Raw genomic sequence first — 18,837 nt, 5'->3', positions numbered from 1 at the left:
CAAAGACATTGATGACAGTTTTTGGGACTAGAAGTTGCAATGGCAGCGCCATCAGGGTCACAACGCAGGCCCATTAGTGACAGCGAGCTTTGGTCATGTGACAGGAATCGCAGCCAAAGTCGCGATAAAGCCCCAGCGTAATATAAAGAGAAGGTCCTGAGGATGGGACGCAGCCAAGTGACTCTGAAGCAGCAAAATACTATAACAGTTCCGAATCTGACCCCTAGGGGGCAACAATGATCCCTGCACTGCACAGTTTTACTTTTAGTGGTAAAAGGTTAGTTTTCCTTTAAGAAGGCGGGATTAATATATGGTCATGTCACTGATTGGTGGACTGGTCTGTCAATCATCCAGTTCAGGCGGACGTAGCCCATAGAGAGCTTAAGGAAGGGCGGGGAATATGAATACTATGAGCTCACTGATTGGTGGAGAGGATTGTCAGTCAGCAAGCGAGGGCGGAAGTGGATGACTGAGAGGTTTGCTATTGGCTGGTGCTGCCCGCAGTCAGGGCTGTGATTGGTCAGTTCACCTGTGTGGCAAAGTAGGGCAAAGGTCGCGACTGTAAACCTTGACCGGAGGGCGGGAGGCGGCTGTCAGTGAGAGGGGTCCGGGCTCATCCTGCAGTCATCATGTCCGAGAACAAGCAGCAAGTGATCAGCCCCTTGAAGAACTTCTTCGCCGGCGGCTTCGGGGGAGTGTGCCTGGTGTTTGCCGGACATCCACTGGACACCATAAAGGTGAGGACGCTCAGACTATGGGCAGCAGTACCTGGAAGACCCCGCTGGGGGTGACAGTGGGCTGAGGGCATAACACATAACGGGGCAGCAAGGGGAGGGGGGTGTCAGTCATTGTGGGGGGGGGTCTCTGTAGATTGTGGGGGGTGTCAGTCATTGGGGGGGTCTCTGTAGATTGTGGGGGGTGTCAGTCATTGTGTGTGGGGGGGTCTCTGTAGATTGTGGGGGGTGTCAGTCATTGTGGGGGGGGGTCTCTGTAGATTGTGGGGGGTGTCAGTCATTGTGGGGGGGGGTCTCTGTAGATTGTGGGGGGTGTCAGTCATTGTGGGGGGGGGGGTCTCTGTAGATTGTGGGGGGTGTCAGTCATTGTGGGGGGGGGGGTCTCTGTAGATTGTGGGGGGTGTCAGTCATTGTGGGGGGGGGGTCTCTGTAGATTGTGGGGGGTGTCAGTCATTGTGGGGGGGGGGTCTCTGTAGATTGTGGGGGGTGTCAGTCATTGTGGGGGGGGGTCTCTGTAGATTGTGGGGGGTGTCAGTCATTGTGGGGGGGGGTCTCTGCAGATTGTGGGGGGTGTCAGTCATTGGGGGGGGGGTCTCTGCAGATTGTGGGGGGTGTCAGTCATTGGGGGGGGGGTCTCTGCAGATTGTGGGGGGTGTCAGTCATTGGGGGGGGGGTCTCTGCAGATTGTGGGGGGTGTCAGTCATTGGGGGGGGGGGTCTCTGCAGATTGTGGGGGGTGTCAGTCATTGGGGGGGGGGGGTCTCTGCAGATTGTGGGGGGTGTCAGTCATTGTGGGGGGGGGGTCTCTGCAGATTGTGGGGGGTGTCAGTCATTGTGGGGGGGTTCAGTCACACTGGGGGGGGGGGTGTCAGTCATGGGGGCTCTGTAAATGGAAGGGGGGTTCAGTCACACTGGGGGGGGCTCTTTAGGTGGAGGGGGTCAGTCATTGTGGGGGGTCTGCAGGAGTTAGCGAGGTTCTGTGGAAGCGGTGGGTGGATGTTGTGGTTCAGTTGGACTATGGGGTCTCTTTAGATGGGTGTAGGGTTCAGTCAGAGTGAGATGCTCTTCAGGAGGTTGCAAGGTTTGGTGGAATTGGGGGGCTCTGTAGGTAATGGTGAGGTTCAGTCAGGGTGAGGAGTTTTGCAGGAAGGGCGAGTATTCTGCAGAATCCAGTGGTCATCAGTGGGAGGGGGTGCAGTGCAGAAGATGGCAGCTGGGGGGGGGGGGGGGGTCAGCCATGTTATGGGGCTTTGCAGAAGGTGCCGAAATTCAGTTGTAATGGCACAAAAGCAGTGGTGAGCAGTCCTAGCAGGTAAGTTGGGGACTTTCTTAGAAGTGGGGATCAGTCAGAGTCTGAAGACATAATCCAAGGTAAGAGCAGCGGCAGTGTCTGAGGATCCACATGGTGGCGCTGCGCTCTGTTTCCCTACACCTGTGCTGACAATATTTGGGTACACAGACCGCTGACTAGTCACCAGCACAATGGCCTTGAGGGAACTTGTATAAAGGTGACTTCTGCTCATTGCCCTGCAGGGGGCGCTCATGCTCAGTCTTAGTTTTTAGGTAAAAGGTTACAGTGGTAAAGGGCAGGTTCCCAGACCCGGCTGTTACTGTACATTATATGGCCGGTCATAGGTGACACATTGTTTCCGCGCTTCTCCGCTTATTGTCGTTCTTTCTATTTGTTCTGGGAAAGCTGGGTGACCACCACTATGGCTAACACAGACAGGACAGCTAAAAGGCAAATCTGCCTGAGGCAACATTACCATTCAGGATCCTGGGACAGCAGGATGTGATTCTCCAGTTTTCTAGAATGATAGTATTGGCACCCAGCTATCCCAGAAACAGACTAGAGCAGGGGTAGGGAAGCTTCGGCTCTCCAGCTGCTGTGAAACTACAACTCCCAGCATGCTCCATTCACTTCCATGGGAGTTCCAAGAAGTGTGCACGCTGGGAGTTGTAGTTTTGCAACAGCCGGAGATCCGTACGTTCCCTGCCCCTGGACTAAAGCAATAATGCTCCATACTATATCTTGGTGTTGTCGCTGGTTTCTAGTGATTCCATCATTCGTGTCCCATTAATATTTTTGTGCTTTTTCCCTTCTGTGTTTTATGTTGTAGGTCCGTATTCAGACACAGCCGAAGCCGGTCCCGGGGCAGGTGCCCTTGTATTCAGGAACCTTCGACTGCTTTAAGAAGACGCTTGTAAATGAGGTATCGGCATCTAGATACTGGGGCTTTATGGACGACTATGTTTAGGGAGGGGTTACTGCCCCACCCCCGCTTGGGTAAACATTTGGACTAGACTGGGGCTCCCCCTGTGACTGCTCCTATTGAGATGAAGAGGAGCGAGCTGCACAAGTACAGATCGAGCCCGCTCATAGTTTAGACCTGTCCATCGCTGTCACCCAGCTTTACCAAGGACGGATATAAAAGAAGAGCATGCCTCATTGGCTTGTATAGACCATTTACTATTCCACCCAACTGACCACATATGTGGTGGAGATCGGCGGCCGCCAGTCACTGTCACACTGCTTATCTCCAGACCTGAGACTACAGCTGGGATTTCTACATTGTACACTTGTCATCCTCTAAGTCCTAACCTCTGAATATCTGGAGCAAATATCTTAGGCTGTCTCCTCACTTCTCGCTTTCCTTGCTGCAGGGCATCCGAGGTCTCTACAAGGGGATGGCGGCTCCCATCATCGGGGTCACTCCAATGTTTGCCGTTTGCTTTTTCGGCTTTGGTCTTGGAAAGAAGCTCCAGCAGAAGCATCCGGAAGAAGTTCTCACGTAAGACATGGACTCTTCTTATTCTGAGTCTTAAGGGGGGTGTCATTGTCTGGTAATTTAATTACTTGAGATAATCAGCGTTCCCCTGTGCACACGACTCCCCGGTATACAGCGGCGGATCATAAATTAATTGCTGCTAATTAGTCTTCAGTCGTGGCTGCAAATGTAATGAACACAAGACGGGCTGCACTATGAGACGGATTCCTTATAGTGTACTGTGTGTGTGTGTGTGTATATGTGTGTGTGTATATATATATATATATATATATATATATATATATATATATATATATATACACACACACTGTATATCCCCAGGGCAAATCGCCATATCAAATAATGACTATATCGTCCTCAGAAACCAATCAGAGTTCAGAGAAACCATAACATGGACTCTGATTGGGTGCTGTGTACAATAAATATCACCTTTGGGAAAATGGAGTGTAGGGCGGGGGGTTTAAGAGGTCTTTTGGGGGACTTATTAATTGACGACCTATCCTCAATTGAAGATCAGTGGAGGTCTGACACCTGGGACCCCAATGGATCAGCTGTGTGATGCAGCAGCAGTGTGTGTGTGTGTGTGTGTGTGTGTGTGTGTGTGTGTGCGCGCGCTCTCTTCCACCTCCTGCTCATCTTCACTTGATGCATAAGGATAGGTCATCAATTATTATGCCTGGAAAAACCCTTTAAGGGAATATTTCCATGTTGTAAAGTACTACTAGGATAGGCAATGATTTTATGATTGGCGGGGGTCTGACCTCTGGACATGCTTATGATATCGTTGAGTCAGTGCTGTGCCCCTGAAATTGATTTTCTGGCACCCCGGCCACTTGCTGCGCAGGACAATTTGGCAATGGTGCTGGCGGTTATTCTGAATGGCTGCCATGTTGGATCGGTGCTGTAGCCCCTCAGAGGTCAGACTGTCACAATCATAAAGTCACGGCCTATCCTATTACTTTATAAGATGGGCACGTTAGACCCCCCCCCCCTTCTTTTAAAGGGATCTTCTGGATTTTTGTACATAAAGCCTAATCACTAGAGAATGAACACTTCTAAAATATTGAAACTAGACTGGATACAACTGCGGCAAACCCTCAGCTGTGGACAGTATTGGGTCTATATAAGGTTTGCACACTATAGAGGTGAACCAAAATGTTCCTATTCAATGTGAGCAGGCCAAGGGTCACAACCCGAAGTGTAATTGTCTCTGTAGATGGGATTTCCATACCATTGCTAGACACTGGAGTCGGCCTGTCATGTGGCTGATAACAGGGAGCAATAGATTGAATAAACGTTCGTATTCCTTTATTACTATGATCTTTAGGTTGCCCCCTTTGTCTTAATTGCTGCCCTTGCAGGCATTGGATTCTGGAGGGGCATGTTCCTGCCACCCCGGCCTCCGCCCGGCCTGTGTAAGGTACGTGTGCCTGGCCGTCGCTGTACATATTCTGTGTCGGTCTGGTTATTGTAGCTACATTTTCACTCCCTCCATTCCACCGCCGCCCAGTCCAGATCCAGTGTCCTGCAGCTTAGATACATTGTGATACAAGTGTCTGCTTCATCATTTACTTGTATAGAGAGATTTAATGTACATTGCTTTTTATTTACAGGTATCCCCAGCTGTTTGCAGCCGGCATGTTGTCTGGGGTCTTCACAACAGCGATCATGGCACCCGGTGAGAGAATCAAGTGTCTATTACAGGTAAATCGTCCATGCGTGTGCAACATGTCTGCAATGAAAGAAAATGAGTCACATCATAGACTTCAGATGTCACAGTGGTAGTGCCGTACAGAAGGTGTAGTGGATGAAGCTGAATATTACTCTTTTAGGCTGGGTTCACACAGGGATTTTTGGAGTGGATTTTGACGCGGAGGCCGCATGAATGGGCCTAGTTGGGAATGTCGCGCTGCGGCAGATTCAGCTGTGGAATCCGCAGCAAGAATGGTCATGTCGCTTCTTCTTTCCACTACTAGGTAGCGGAGAAAAGAAGCGAGCAGCTCCCATTGACTTCAATGGGATCCGGTTTTGGCAGCGGACCTTGAGGCGGATATCGCGTTAAAATCCGCTGCCGAAAAACTCAGTTTGAACTTGCCCTAATTGGTGTGTCATTGTGCATTTCCTCTAATGGCCAGCAGATGGCACTGTTACTACCAACATTGACCATGTACTACTGCAGCTATATACACATCACTGTCAGTATATGCAGGTCTTGTGGCAGGTTCCATTTCACAATCTGCTCCAAATTCTGTCCAGAATTGTTTTAGAACACCGAAGAAGCCTCCAGCTTGATCTTCTTGCAGATTCTGTGCCTGATTCACCTGCAGAATCCTTCAGACTTCCCTTCGCCTTATTGTGGCTGTTGCTAGTCCGTGTGCAGACCTGCTGCAGAAAGCTGAAGTTGCTCCAGGTTCCACTGGACTGGAATTTGGAGAGGAAATTCCTCTCCAAATTCTGCATTCTCAACCTTGCCCGACATAACTGAGTCGTCCCCTAGAATCCCCTATTAGGCTAAGCCGCCACGTTGCACAAATGCTGTTTTGTTGCAGGTTTTGCTGCGTTTTTGTGATCCAAGCCCAGCAGTGGCTACAGAAGGAATAGAAAATAGATGGGAAGTTCTTCTACATCTTCATTCTTAATAATTCACTCCTGGCTTTGGCTCAAAAAACTGCAGCAAAATCTGCAAGAAAAATAAGCTGTGTTTCCTCTATGTATTGCCTCAGCCCCAGAATTAGAAATTTCTTCCACACCTTTAATGGGTTATGTTGGGTATTGCAATGCTGTTCCAATGAAGTGAATAGGGCTGAACTGTAATACCACACACAGCCCACAATGGGGCGCTGTTTGGGGACATATTAGGTATCTGCTCCACCGCCAAATGCCATTTCATGGGGTTGATTCAAAATTATAAGGCCAAAGTGTCACCTTATTATCTCCCCTGGGGAATTAACCACCTGGAGGACTGGTGCCCCCTCCCATACTAATACAGATACATGTGCCATAGATTTTGGTTCATACAGCACATGATTTCATCTTCCAGATCCAGGCCGCCTCTGGAGAGGTGAAATACAACGGCCCCATGGACTGCGCCAAACAAATCTACAGAGAAGCTGGAATTAGAGGAATATACAAAGGAACTGTGCTGACGCTCATGAGAGGTATACAGAGCGGAGCACAGATGGAAGGCACATGGGGAATTTCACACTGCAGATATCAGCAAATAACACTAGGGGGAGACATTACAGAGCAGCAGATGTGGCCGCCTGTAGGTCTATGGTGGGGCAGGGCAATGAGGATGAACTTTCCAGCAATGTGCAGGTTTAAGGGGCCCTCTATTTATTGCTGTTTGCTTGTGCTAATGCCTCGGTACCCCGGCCTTAAATCTTGGCTAGTTTGTGGATTCAGATGATGAGACCCGCAGCCCCTTCTGCACATAATGAGACTCAGAAGCGACGAGTAATCTTCATGTTGATTAAATTTCACGTCCTAATCAGAGTCATGGCTGTGCAATTCTGTAAACCCAACTCTGGAGGCGTGAATGAATTGATTCAAGGTCAGGCCGGCCCCTGGTACATCATTATATTCGTCATGCTCGTCTGTCTTAAAGTAACAAGATCCCTTTAACACCCTTAATAGTGAAATGGTTCATCGGGGTGCTGTATATTCAGAACAAAACCTCTCTGACTGTACTGAGGCATCGAGCACCTCATACCTCACTGACATTACTGCTAGTTAGTCTGGACTGTTTGGTGCTGATCCAGAATGCAGAACCCATAGCAATTCTTAAAGGGGTAGTCTGATGAGACAAAGTGATTGCCTATTGCTGCCACCTGCATCCTGTGAAGGGAGGGGCTGCAGCATGAAGCTCGGAGGTGTTCCTGCAGAGCATCGCTCCTGGTCACCTGGCAGGGGACAGCACCATGGCTCTATTCACTTGCTACAGTTCCATGCTTGTCACCCAGCTTTTCTAGACTTCTGAGGAGCAAATCTGTGAAACAAAACATCTGCTTGAGCACAACTATCCTTCAGGATTATTGGAAAGGTGGGAGATGCTCAGGCAGCCATATTTGCCCTGTTCTGCTTTGTGCGGTCTGTAGGGTATCCCCTTTATAGACTTGGATTTGACTAGTAACCAGTTCAGCCTCTGAACCTCGTGTCTTTGTCTCTTAGATGTTCCTGCAAGTGGAATGTACTTCATGACGTACGAATGGCTGAAGAACGTCCTCACCCCAGAGGGACACAGGTAAGGTGGCGGGAATATCACAGCAGATAGTAGTGTCAGTTTGCTCCGTGGACTTTATCAGGATGATATATAGTTACTGGGATTTATGGTAAGACAAGTGCGTGTGTTATCTATAAACTCCAAGCCTAGTCCGCCCTGAACCTCCCCCATACTATGGATGGATTGACAGTGTCCTAGAGCCACAGTTTGGAAAAAGTGACATCACTGTCTGTAAACAATGACATCACGTAATGTGCGGAGCTGCCAAAAGCAGAGGGGAAAGTAATCCACTCCTCCTAAAGATGGCGTATTCTAGCAATATGGCATCACCCTTGGAATTGAAGGGTGTCTTGTGTGTCCCACATTATGCGCACAACCATAAAAACCACCCATCCAGTTGCTTGTCCTGATTCCTGCCCCTGGAACATTGCGTACAGCAAAAATGATGGTTGTTCCTGCATTATATGATTTAGTGGAGTTTATATTTTATCCCCGTATGGATAGACGGAGCCAGAATATCTGGTCTGACGAGTCCGCGGTGCGGGGCGGGAGCCTGTGCCGGTTTGTTGTGTGCACAGATATAATTGGTGTAAATAAAGTAAAGCCCTATAATCAGCCAAGTATTACAGGCCGTCCATCAGGGCACACCGCCTACATACTGTTTATTTAGGTAAAGGGGATAGAATATTAGGATAAACCTACAGATACAGCAGAGCTGGGGTTGTTGCCGTATAATCTGTGGATTTCCATCAGACTACCGGTACTGCAGCCATGTTACATTGCAAGAGAGCTGCCGTAATGCCTTCTAGAAGTGGATAACACACTCGGCTCTGCTACATCTATTATACACATACAACATAGGATTGACCAGACCTAAGTAAATATTGCTGTAAATCTGTTTACTAACCACACAAGCTGTGCGGCTGCTGTTACGGCTCTAGAGGGATTATTTTGATCGTATTCCCATACCCGCAGCGCCCCCTCCCCTCGCCCACTTTGCTCTGTGAACCAGCTGAGCAGTCAGACGAGTGTGCACAGAGAGCAGACACATCACTACAGTTTCTTGGTGACGTCAAACACAGCTGTAAACACAGCATAATGGGGGCCAAAAGGGGGCCACACATGCACTTAGTCATGCTTGACATAACGCAGAGGTTTTCTGCTGGGCCGTGGTCACCATTGAAATGAATGGGAACCTTAAAGGGAACCTGATGGAACCGCCCCATGTCCACAGTATATGTAGGGGATCCCAAATGAGGGGGGGCTACACTGATGATGAGGGTGACGTCCCCTGTAAACATGTATGATGTAGCTCTGTATAACTCTATGCCGCGTAGTCATCAAGATCGGCGTATTAACTGCACTGACACATTGTAACAAACCAGAGGGAGAAGTGTTCTCCGATAGGATTGTCTGAACTGGATGCAATTGTGACAAATCCTCAGCTAAGGACTAATTTTCGGCAGTGATGCTAATGGACCTCCTGCGTCGCTCAATCCCCATCTGCCATATTACTGGCGCAGCGCCAGAGTTGCACTATAAGTTAATTTTTTTTTTTCCTTTTTCTCCCCCCTCCCCCTCTCCCGTCAGTGTAAGCGAGCTGAGTGTTCCTCGAATTCTCTTCGCTGGAGGAATGGCTGGAATCTTTAACTGGGCTGTCGCAATTCCCCCAGACGTGCTAAAATCTCGTTTCCAGACAGGTGGGTGATCGGCTGGCTGCGAGGATCTGCAGTGTTAATGGGAGGGTTGGGTTTCACGAAATCCCTGCTCTATTCCTACTTTCCTTGTTCTTTTTCCACCTCTTCAAGTGCTAATAATTTCCGAGCCTCTTGTGCATTGAATAAGTCTCTGCGGGGCTGCGCGCTGCTAATGGGGGATGTAGTAGAGCCGAGCGGCTCCCAGAAATTCGCAATACTCCAGGTTCATGTGCAGATATGGAGAGAAGAGGACTGGAGTACAGATCAGGGGTGCCCAGCGTTGCAAAAGGTCCTCGTGTACAACAGGACAGGCCGCTACTTATCTGTGGTGTTTGCCCATAGAAACCGGTCACGAGGCAGATTTCGTTTTCTAGAGAAGAATAAAGAGAACCTGCGACTTCTCCGGACAGATCTGTTTTAGTTCCTTCCTATAGTCCCCATTAAATTACAACTCCGGGGCATCTCTTTTTTTTAAGAAAGTTGTATTTTTTTGTTCCTTATGTTATTCCTCCTGGAAATACGACTACATTGATGACAGTGTTACCGATCCCTATGTCAGTAGGTTGCGATCCTAAACCTTGTGATGCTCTCAGGTCATCGCTGACCGTATCAGAGTCTGTAGGGTCATGCCCTATTGACACAACTCCACTCCCAATCACTTGACCCCACCAATCTGATCCATGACCTATCCTTAGGATGGACCATCAATCTCTAGCCTTGGACGACCCCTTTAAGCATGAAGACCCTAATATATTTCTGTATTTCTCCCGCAGCCCCTGCAGGAAAATATCCCAATGGATTCCGGGACGTTTTACGCGAATTAATCCGTGAAGAGGGAATCGGATCACTGTATAAAGGCTTCACGGCGGTCATGCTCCGGGCCTTCCCAGCCAATGCTGTAAGTAGCGGCCTGACACTTAAGGCGTCATTAGTGATGTCAAATGGCTGTAAAAATGGACCAAACCGTTCATCCTACATCCATGTGGCGCCCAATGCAATACGCTTTACGTAAATGGCCAACTTTAGGTTTAGTGTCCCTTTAATAGTCTAACGTAAGCCCTGAATATGTAACGTCTCCGCTCCGAGCGCTGCCTAATAGATACCATTAATGTAATTGATAGAGTTAGGGATTTCCAGACCAATCCCAAAAGACCACTTATAATCCCGGATTATTGGATTTTCCATTTTGACCATGCTGAAAATAATCCCTAAATCCTAAATGGTCGGTGCAGCGTGTAGACTGATCTGTAAATAATAAGAGTATAACGTGCCCCCCCAAAAAAAACAAAAAAACAAAACAAAACTGGGTGACAGCATCCTATAGAATGAGTGTGACGCTCCATAATCCAGTTTGGCATGAGCTGTAATGGCGGCCATGTTGGCAGTCACCCAGCTTTCCCAGATATCACTGAGCAGCCGAATGTAGATTTTAATAATTGCTGTTTACCCAAATAACTAACCACCCCCCTGTCTCGCCCTTCTCAGGCTTGTTTCCTTGGATTTGAAGTCGCCATGAAGTTCCTAAACTGGGCTGCGCCAAATCTGTGAGATTTCCAGACTCCTCCTAGGAAAGCCGCCGGCTTCCCGGCCCCTCTGGCATCTGCCATCTTTGGGTAGAAATGGACTGTTTTTGACATAACCACTTGCCTTAGTTCCCCCGTGATCTCGGTGCGGGGGTTCCTCCATAACGGGCACCTGCCAGGTACCGAAAGCTTAATAACTTGAAACCCAATAGTTAGGATCCTCCATGTGAATGTATCGAGCCGCTGGCTGGGATTTCTATGGACTGCAATGAATTAGGTCTTAATTTACAGGCAATTTCTGCTCCATCAATAAGGAGACGATCCGGCACTGACCTCTGTCTTGCTCACTCCTGACGTTGGTGCCGCAGGACACGGGATACGGTATATCTCTCCCCACATGGCAGGGAACAGTCATCTGCAGCTGTCAAGCCATAAGCCATAGAATAAGACTGGTACCTGTCCTGGCACTAACCCCACCGTGCCCAGTGCTGCTCCCCTCCCTCATGTGTGGGCACATTCTTTCCTTGCATCAATACTGTGGGTAACCTGAGCAGGGCGACCTCTAAACCTATACAGCTGCCCGTATTAAGTATCTGCCACATGGCGGTCGCGCAGCGTTTCCTGTACATATCATCCCGGCTCCTCGCAGACTATGAATTGTTTTTCCGATACTGACGCTAGATCTCTTTATCCGGGAGGGGGAAGGGAAGAGATTTTATTTTGTACAGACATTTCTATCGGCAGTAAATCTTTGCCTTATAACACAAAGCTTTTGTAATGTCTTATTTCCGTATTGGTGAATTGGACGGCGTTTATAGCAGTGAATAGGAACAATATGGCTGCTGGCGAGCAGAGGATGGAGGGATCAGCATGTAACGCATCAAGAGTTAGCAGGTACCAAAGATTTGCCAATCCTAACCTTTGACTGATGTGTATGGGGGTATCTCAGCTCTCCTCGGATACTACTCGCTAGGACAAAGAAGGATTGGGCGTGATGTAATTGAACATGCCTGAGCATTTGTTCCCAAGGGGGATAAAACCACCACTGGCTGCACCAAGTGTACATGTATATGGTGGTTGAGAGGAATAGCTGTATCCGCATGAGTTCTACATTTTGAGATAAGATCGTAATGTCCTCCTACTACATTACACCCTCCAATAGTAAATGTGGTCGCGTTGCGACTCAAAAGTAGCTTCAGTGGCTGTGCAGGAATCCAAATACTTCTGGATTTCGGAATGACCACGGTCATTCTCTTTTGTTGCAGCTGGTAGTGTGACATTTGCAAACTAATCCATGAGAAATGGAATGGATGGTACATGGACTTGTTCATGTGCCATCTGTGGATTTCGTGGACCCATGTGGACAGGCATAGGACCTGGCCCGGGTTCGTGGACCCATACGGATAGGAACAGGACCTGGCCCGGGTTCATGGACCCATACGGATAGGAGTAGGACCTGGCCCGGGTTCATGGACCCATACGGATAGGAGTAGGACCTGGGCTCATGTTCATGGACCCATACGGATAGGAATAGGACTTGGGCTCATGTTCATGGACCCATACAGATAGAAATAGGACCTGGCCTGGGTTCATGGACCCATACAAATAGGAATAGGACCTGGACTGGTTCATAGACCCATACAGATAGGAATAGGACCTGGACTGGTTTGTGGACCCATACAGACAGTAATAGGACCTGGCCCGGGTTCATGGACTCATGTAATTACAGATCCTATACAGATGGGAGTATGGAAAATCAATATGGTTGCGTGCATGGAGCCTTACACTATGTAGTGTATACATGTTATACATGGTAGCATATCAGGACAGGGGAGAGATTTGTGCTTTTGATAGTCAGAGGATTGACTAGACTGGATACAATTGTAGCGGACCCTCAGCTGTGATAAGTTTTAGATCTTTACAGGATTTTCAGCGCCTGAGCGTTCCTATTCACTGACTGGTGAGGGAGTAAAACACAAATCATATTAGGAAATCGGGTATTTTATCATTATACAAGGATCAAGCTTTACCTATCAATCCTATACATAATCCTATAGGTGACAGATGCAGCATCCAGTAGGTCTGCGGCAATGCAGGAGTTAATGCTTGAAGTTTTGTGCCTGGTGTGAATCTGCATGTTAAGCTTTGTCCTGCCTCATTTACTTTAATAAGAATGCGTTTCCCCTTTAAGAAGATCATATTAGAGCATAATTAATTTGGGAGGGACTCGCTGAGCAGCAGATCGCCCTGTGCTGGTAAGAAGTGATCGGCGTAGGGTGACGGTGCAGTGAGTAATGTGCCGCGCTGTAGCTGTGAGTGGGCGGCAAGGGAAAGGTATATCAAAAGTAGCAAATGAAATTCTACAACACGGGAGCAGAGAAGCCATTGTGATCTATCCGTCACCCTGCGCTCCTTAGTCTAGATATCCATTGATCCTTCTAGTTCACAGCTTTCTACCAGAAAATGTCGCAGCACCCGGCGGATGGCGGGATAGACAAAAGGCGCTTATTTGTCCCTATTCAGAATATTCACAGTTTTCTACTTCCAACTGCTGGAAAGCTGCGACATTTTGGGATCTCCAGGATGGTCTATAGCTCCATGAACAAATCTATCTATCTATCTATCTATCTATCTATCTATCTATCTATCTATCTATCTATCTATCTATCTATCTATCTATCTATCTCCTATCTATCTATCTATCTATCTATCTAATCTATCTATCTATCTATCTATCTATCTATCTATCTATCTATCTATCTATCTATCCGTCTCCAGCTGATCCCAGACATCCCCTTTAAATATATACTTCACAGACTCCTCTCCCCTGTTGTTGGCCATGCTGATTGTCAGGGCATCGGGCGAGGTGTGGGAATGGACGCACAGAGCACGCTCTCTCGGCTCTAGTAATATTTCCCAAATATTTGAGCTACAGGAAAGAGTAATAGTAACCTGGCTTCAATAAAGTATTCAGTAGACAGGTGAGAGCAGCGGCGCCGACGCCTCGTGTCACCCCGGCAGTGATTGGAATTAACGATTTACAAGGCCTGATTAATAATGCAGCGCGCGCCCCCAGGCTGCACAACAAAAGACCTTGAGGGTGTAGGACACACTGACAGCTTGTCGTGGGATTAATGTATTACCGGATTACATAAACTGCTAAGAAGTGGCAGGTGACGTCAGAGCACTTTGTGCAGAGTGGGGGGGGGCAATTACATGACAGGGGTAATTAACCCAGCTGGATGATATCCCAATTACAATTGTTTCACTAGGCAACAAGAATGTACGTTGAAGCGGATTCCCTCCTGCGATGAATGCAGACCTGATTTAATAACAAGGCAACCAGATTGTCACGGCGACGCTGCGCGGGGTTGTGCTTTTGTGTATACGCTGTGTGTGTGTATGTGTATATATATATATATATATATATATATATATGCGCTATTCTAAAGCCATTTATACCGTCATAGCTGCTTGTTTGAAGCCACAGGTGCTGCCTAGAGAATTCCAAAAAGGTTAAAGACTTAAAGGGACTCATCACCAACTCCAGCACTTTGTGTCGTTCAATAGAATCTGCTCCTCTGATTCCGGCACAGTTGCAATATTTTCTCTAGCCCCCACTGTTCCTGAGCAGTCGGTGCTGGTAGTTGCAGCACATAATATGCTTGTTAGGCTCTCAGAGAGGTGGGAGGTTCCAGACTACCTCCTCCAGCCCAAGACCGCCCACCAGCAGGGAGTCTAATTAGCATATTGGGTGCTGAAACTAATATCACTGATTGCTCAGGAATGGTGGGGGCTAGAGAAAAAAATCCAACTGCATCTCAAAATCTTCTCCAAGTTCCACCATAGAATGCTGCATTGCACAGGGGTGGTGCCTAATACTAACATTCCTAGGAGGGGGTGTGAACCCGGGGCAGTGCCCAATACTAACAGTCCAAGGAGGGTTCACTACTGGATCCCCCAGACCCTTCTAACCTTCTAACCACTCCATTGCTAACCAACCACACTAGTCAGCTATGGAACTTGTCTCCTGTGCCCCAATGTTCTTTTTAATGGGGCACCTCCTACTATCGGTCATAGCGCTTGTTACTGACACGCCAGAGGGACCTTTAGCGCCCCCTGGGTGTGACAGTAACTCCCATATCCCCTGTAGTTACACCCTGAGACCCCTCACACTTAGTGTCAAAAGTTGTGATAAAACTCCTTGTGAGTGGTAGCTCAGGTAGTTTGGAGATCACTGTCTTATCCTTTGAGAGTCCTCGTCTCACGTTCTGCTTTCTCGTAGTCGTTTCAGGCAGGTCCGGATTATGGAGAGTAAAATTCGTGAAGTTAAGAGGATTAAAGGCTTGAGAGGGTGTCTGGGGGGTGGGATTAGTGAAACCCACTGTAAAAATGGAAACCCTCAGAATTAGAGATGGGGAGGGAAATAAGGGACTTGACATGTAGGTGTAGCTCTCTGGAACCTGAAGAGCTTTAGTCCCCAATCTGCTCCCCAAAACTACCAGCACCGATGTCTCTGGCACCCGGGTGCGTACCGGCAAATCTGATGGCTTTCTAGCAGTATATAATGTGATGGATCCTCATTAAATTCAAAATAAAAATGTGGCAACTTTGCAACTAGTTTTGCTGAAAAATCTACCACCGTTTTGTGTATACAGCACCTATGCAGACCTGTGTTTCTCCATGGTTACCCTGTGTGTAATCTATACATGCTCACTTTCTCGAAACGCCCTGGATGATTCCACAAGAAGGCCTCTCGGCGTCCTGGAATCACGGGCAAATCTCCTGGGCCGTCGAAGTCACTGTCTCGAAAATGAAGATGTGGCCTTTCAATCTGAGAATGTGTCTGACGTGCCTAAGATGCTTCTCTAGAGATGGCTGTCACCGCTCCGCTCCTGGGAATGTCCTTCTGGGCACAACACAAGGGTTTGTCGCAAGACAGGAAGTTCTTGAAAAAAATTGAAAGTTTACTTTCTTGAGTCACTGTGATGTTGGGGCTGTGCTCATCCTGAGTGTTCATCCCGCACCCAAAAACGTCCAAACCAACCCACACCACCACTGAATGCCCTCAAACACAGAATAGCGTGTGTCTCTTCTAAAGCGCCAGCTACATCTTTATTTGCCATGGGCAGAGGCATAACTGGAAGCTCCTGGGCCCCAGTGCAAAATCTGTAACGGGGCCCTTACCTACCTGTGCTGTTGAAAATAGTCCTGTATCTTATGTGGTAGAGGGACATTTGGGCCCCCTCTGTGTCCAGGGTCTGGTAGCAACTGCTGTCACTGCACCGCTTATGGCTATGCCTTTGAGGGTCACGTGATGACATGGCTCAGTAGTGGGTGTGACAATCTACTGGTCCTTACTGTCTTCCCTGAACCCCCAATTAGTTAAATATCTAGACTTCCTAGAATTGGGAACTTTTTGGGGGGCTCCCAGGCTGAAGAGTAGTCAGGCAAGATCTCCCTATATATCTGGAATGAGGGCTTATGGTAGGCCCTAGGTACCTTGTCATTACACAGCTTGGTCCCTGACAACTCTTCTGGTAGCAGCAGTGACAGCCATATGCATACCTTCCAACTGTCCCGGATTTTGCAGAACATTCCCGGATTGTGGGTCCTGTCCAGCAGTCCCCGTCGGTGTGAGGTATGTCCTCCGGATGTAGATGAGTTGAATACACTGGTGAATGAAGCAGGAGCTTTCGGCAGACAACTCCTGTGTTACCCCTGTGCTCCATCCCCGGCAGCTGTAGGCGCAATGTGATGATGTCTCTGGAGGGAACATGAAACTGCGGGCAGATAAAGAGGGGCATGAAACTGGGGGCAGAGATGGAGGGGGAACATTGAATTGGGAGAAGGTGAAGGAGGGACATTAAACTGGGGCAGATGAAGGGGGCACTTAAACTGGGGATAACTGGGGAGGGGGACATTAAACCATGAGAGTAGCTGGAGGGGAACTTGTCTGCCTCTAGTTACCCCCAGTTTAACGTCCCACTTCAGCTGCCACAACTAAGAAACATCCAATGAGAATTATTTCTTGATTTTTAGCTTCTTAAAGTGTAAATTATGTAACCGTTACATTAATTAGCGAATCTCATCACACCCCACAAACACGTCTGCCAGATAACCCAGCGCTGTGCAGACCCCTCCCCTCTTTGTCGCTGAGGATGTGGGGGTCCGTGTAACTCGCTAGTAAAATGTCCCTCTTTGGTAATGTTTCTTATGCCAGGTTGGGGCCCGGGGAGACGGCTGACAATGGCGGTTTACTCTCATGACAGCAAATATTTGTCTCCAATGTGTAACTTGTGAAAGCCACATGCTCAGGAGTCTTGTGAGGAAATCTCCCCCGGTAATTAACCCCTTCAAAGCTGCCGCACATGATCCCCCCTCCCCTGCTTATGGTGCATTTCATCATATTGTTCCTGCATTCTCTTTCCATATCTGCACATCATTTTATCCATCCTGAGCTTCCTGGTTCATGAATATAATGCTTAGAGAAACTGAAATATAGGTAGAGGGGGAGAGGTTCCAATGGGAGTCGTAAAGGGGGACACTTGACCCAACTATCCTGCCCTGTTACCTAGTGGTCAGGGCGCTTTCTATTAACCCCCCATGCCCTGCAGTCCACCTGCAGAGTTGTCAGGACTGAGTACCCCAGGCCAGGGGGTGTCCTGCTGGAGGGGGATCACTTTTTGGTGGTGGCCACAGGCTAATCTCGCGGAGGATCACTGTTGAGCCCCCAGGGATCCAGTTTGGAACTCTTTATCTAAATTGCCGTCATTTTTATATTAATATATTTTATTTATTTCCATGTTTTTCATTTGCTTTTACCACTATATATATTTTATCTATATCTGGGCCACCTCGCCGTCACCCCGGATGACCCCAGCCAGCCCTATATTACGTGTCACGTGGGACCACTATCATGGCCTACCGCTGCGGCCTTCATATATCATCCTCCGATTAAATCACATTTTCTGAATGAGCGCCACTTATTTGTCCGCCGCGTGGTGCGCACGAAGCTCCGGTGTGTGAAGTGCTTGGAATACGATTTATCACCCCTATCCGCACCTTTGTTCTCCTTTCAATTTAGTTAAGAGCCCCTGCTCTTCGGTGGGATCTCCATGGAAACCTTACTCCTATAGCGTGCGCTCATTGCCAGATGAAATCCACTTCATTCAAAGAGAGGAAAAATACGAAAGAGGAGAAAAAAAAACCTCCACATACATTGGGCCTGCGAATCCGGGGTCAATTAAGCGCAGGAAGACAGATCTCGTTATCGCATTTTTATCGCTTCGGTTTTATATCCAGACGTCACGGAAAAAAAATGCAATAAAGTACAAGTCAAATAAATATTCATGAACGGAGAATACATTTTCGGTGAATCTAGATGAAGTCGGAATTTTATGTGAAATGGACCTGGAATATAAAAAAAATTCTCAAAATAGGATCTTGTGCACACAAAATACCGCAAAAAGCCGTGCGGAGCCATAATATGACCTCATAGCGGTGAATGCAGCCATATTGTACCGATGCAAGTATTATGGCTGTCTGCACCAGGACTTGTAGCACATCCTAAAATGCAGCCACTATATTGTTGTCTGAACAAGGTCTAAGGCCGGGGCCAGAAACCCCTGCGGATTTTGTGTATAAAGTGCTATGGGAAAAACCGCCATGTGTTGTTGCTGCGTTTTTTTCCCGCAGCACTTTTTTCAACGGGACGCTACATGGGCTTAAAGGGATTCTACCATTAAAAAACTTTTTTTTCTAGGTAACACGTCGGAATAGCCTTTAGAAAGGCTATTCGTCTCCTACCTTTGGAAGTGCTCTCCGCCGCGCCGTTTGTTCGAAATACCGGTTTGTACCAGTATGCTAATTA

At 48.0% G+C, this 18,837-nt stretch overlaps 1 protein-coding gene across 1 annotated transcript; it reads left to right on the top strand.

The window, feature by feature from the left end:
* Nucleotides 1-543: 543 nt before the first annotated feature.
* SLC25A20 (solute carrier family 25 member 20) lies at nt 544-11,732 on the top strand. Its single transcript, XM_075287959.1, has 9 exons — nt 544-737; nt 2,854-2,946; nt 3,398-3,525; nt 5,136-5,226; nt 6,563-6,680; nt 7,693-7,765; nt 9,335-9,444; nt 10,215-10,339; nt 10,927-11,732. Exons 1-9 carry the CDS (start codon nt 630-632, stop codon nt 10,987-10,989), a joined length of 909 nt encoding a protein of 302 aa, XP_075144060.1. The 5' UTR covers nt 544-629; the 3' UTR covers nt 10,990-11,732.
* The last annotated feature ends 7,105 nt before the right edge of the window (nt 11,733-18,837 follow it).

The sequence above is a fragment of the Leptodactylus fuscus genome, chromosome 9 (genome assembly GCF_031893055.1).
Source record: "Leptodactylus fuscus isolate aLepFus1 chromosome 9, aLepFus1.hap2, whole genome shotgun sequence".
In the NCBI taxonomy this organism is placed as follows: domain Eukaryota; kingdom Metazoa; phylum Chordata; class Amphibia; order Anura; family Leptodactylidae; genus Leptodactylus; species Leptodactylus fuscus.
This window is presented reverse-complemented; position numbering and strand designations above follow the sequence as displayed.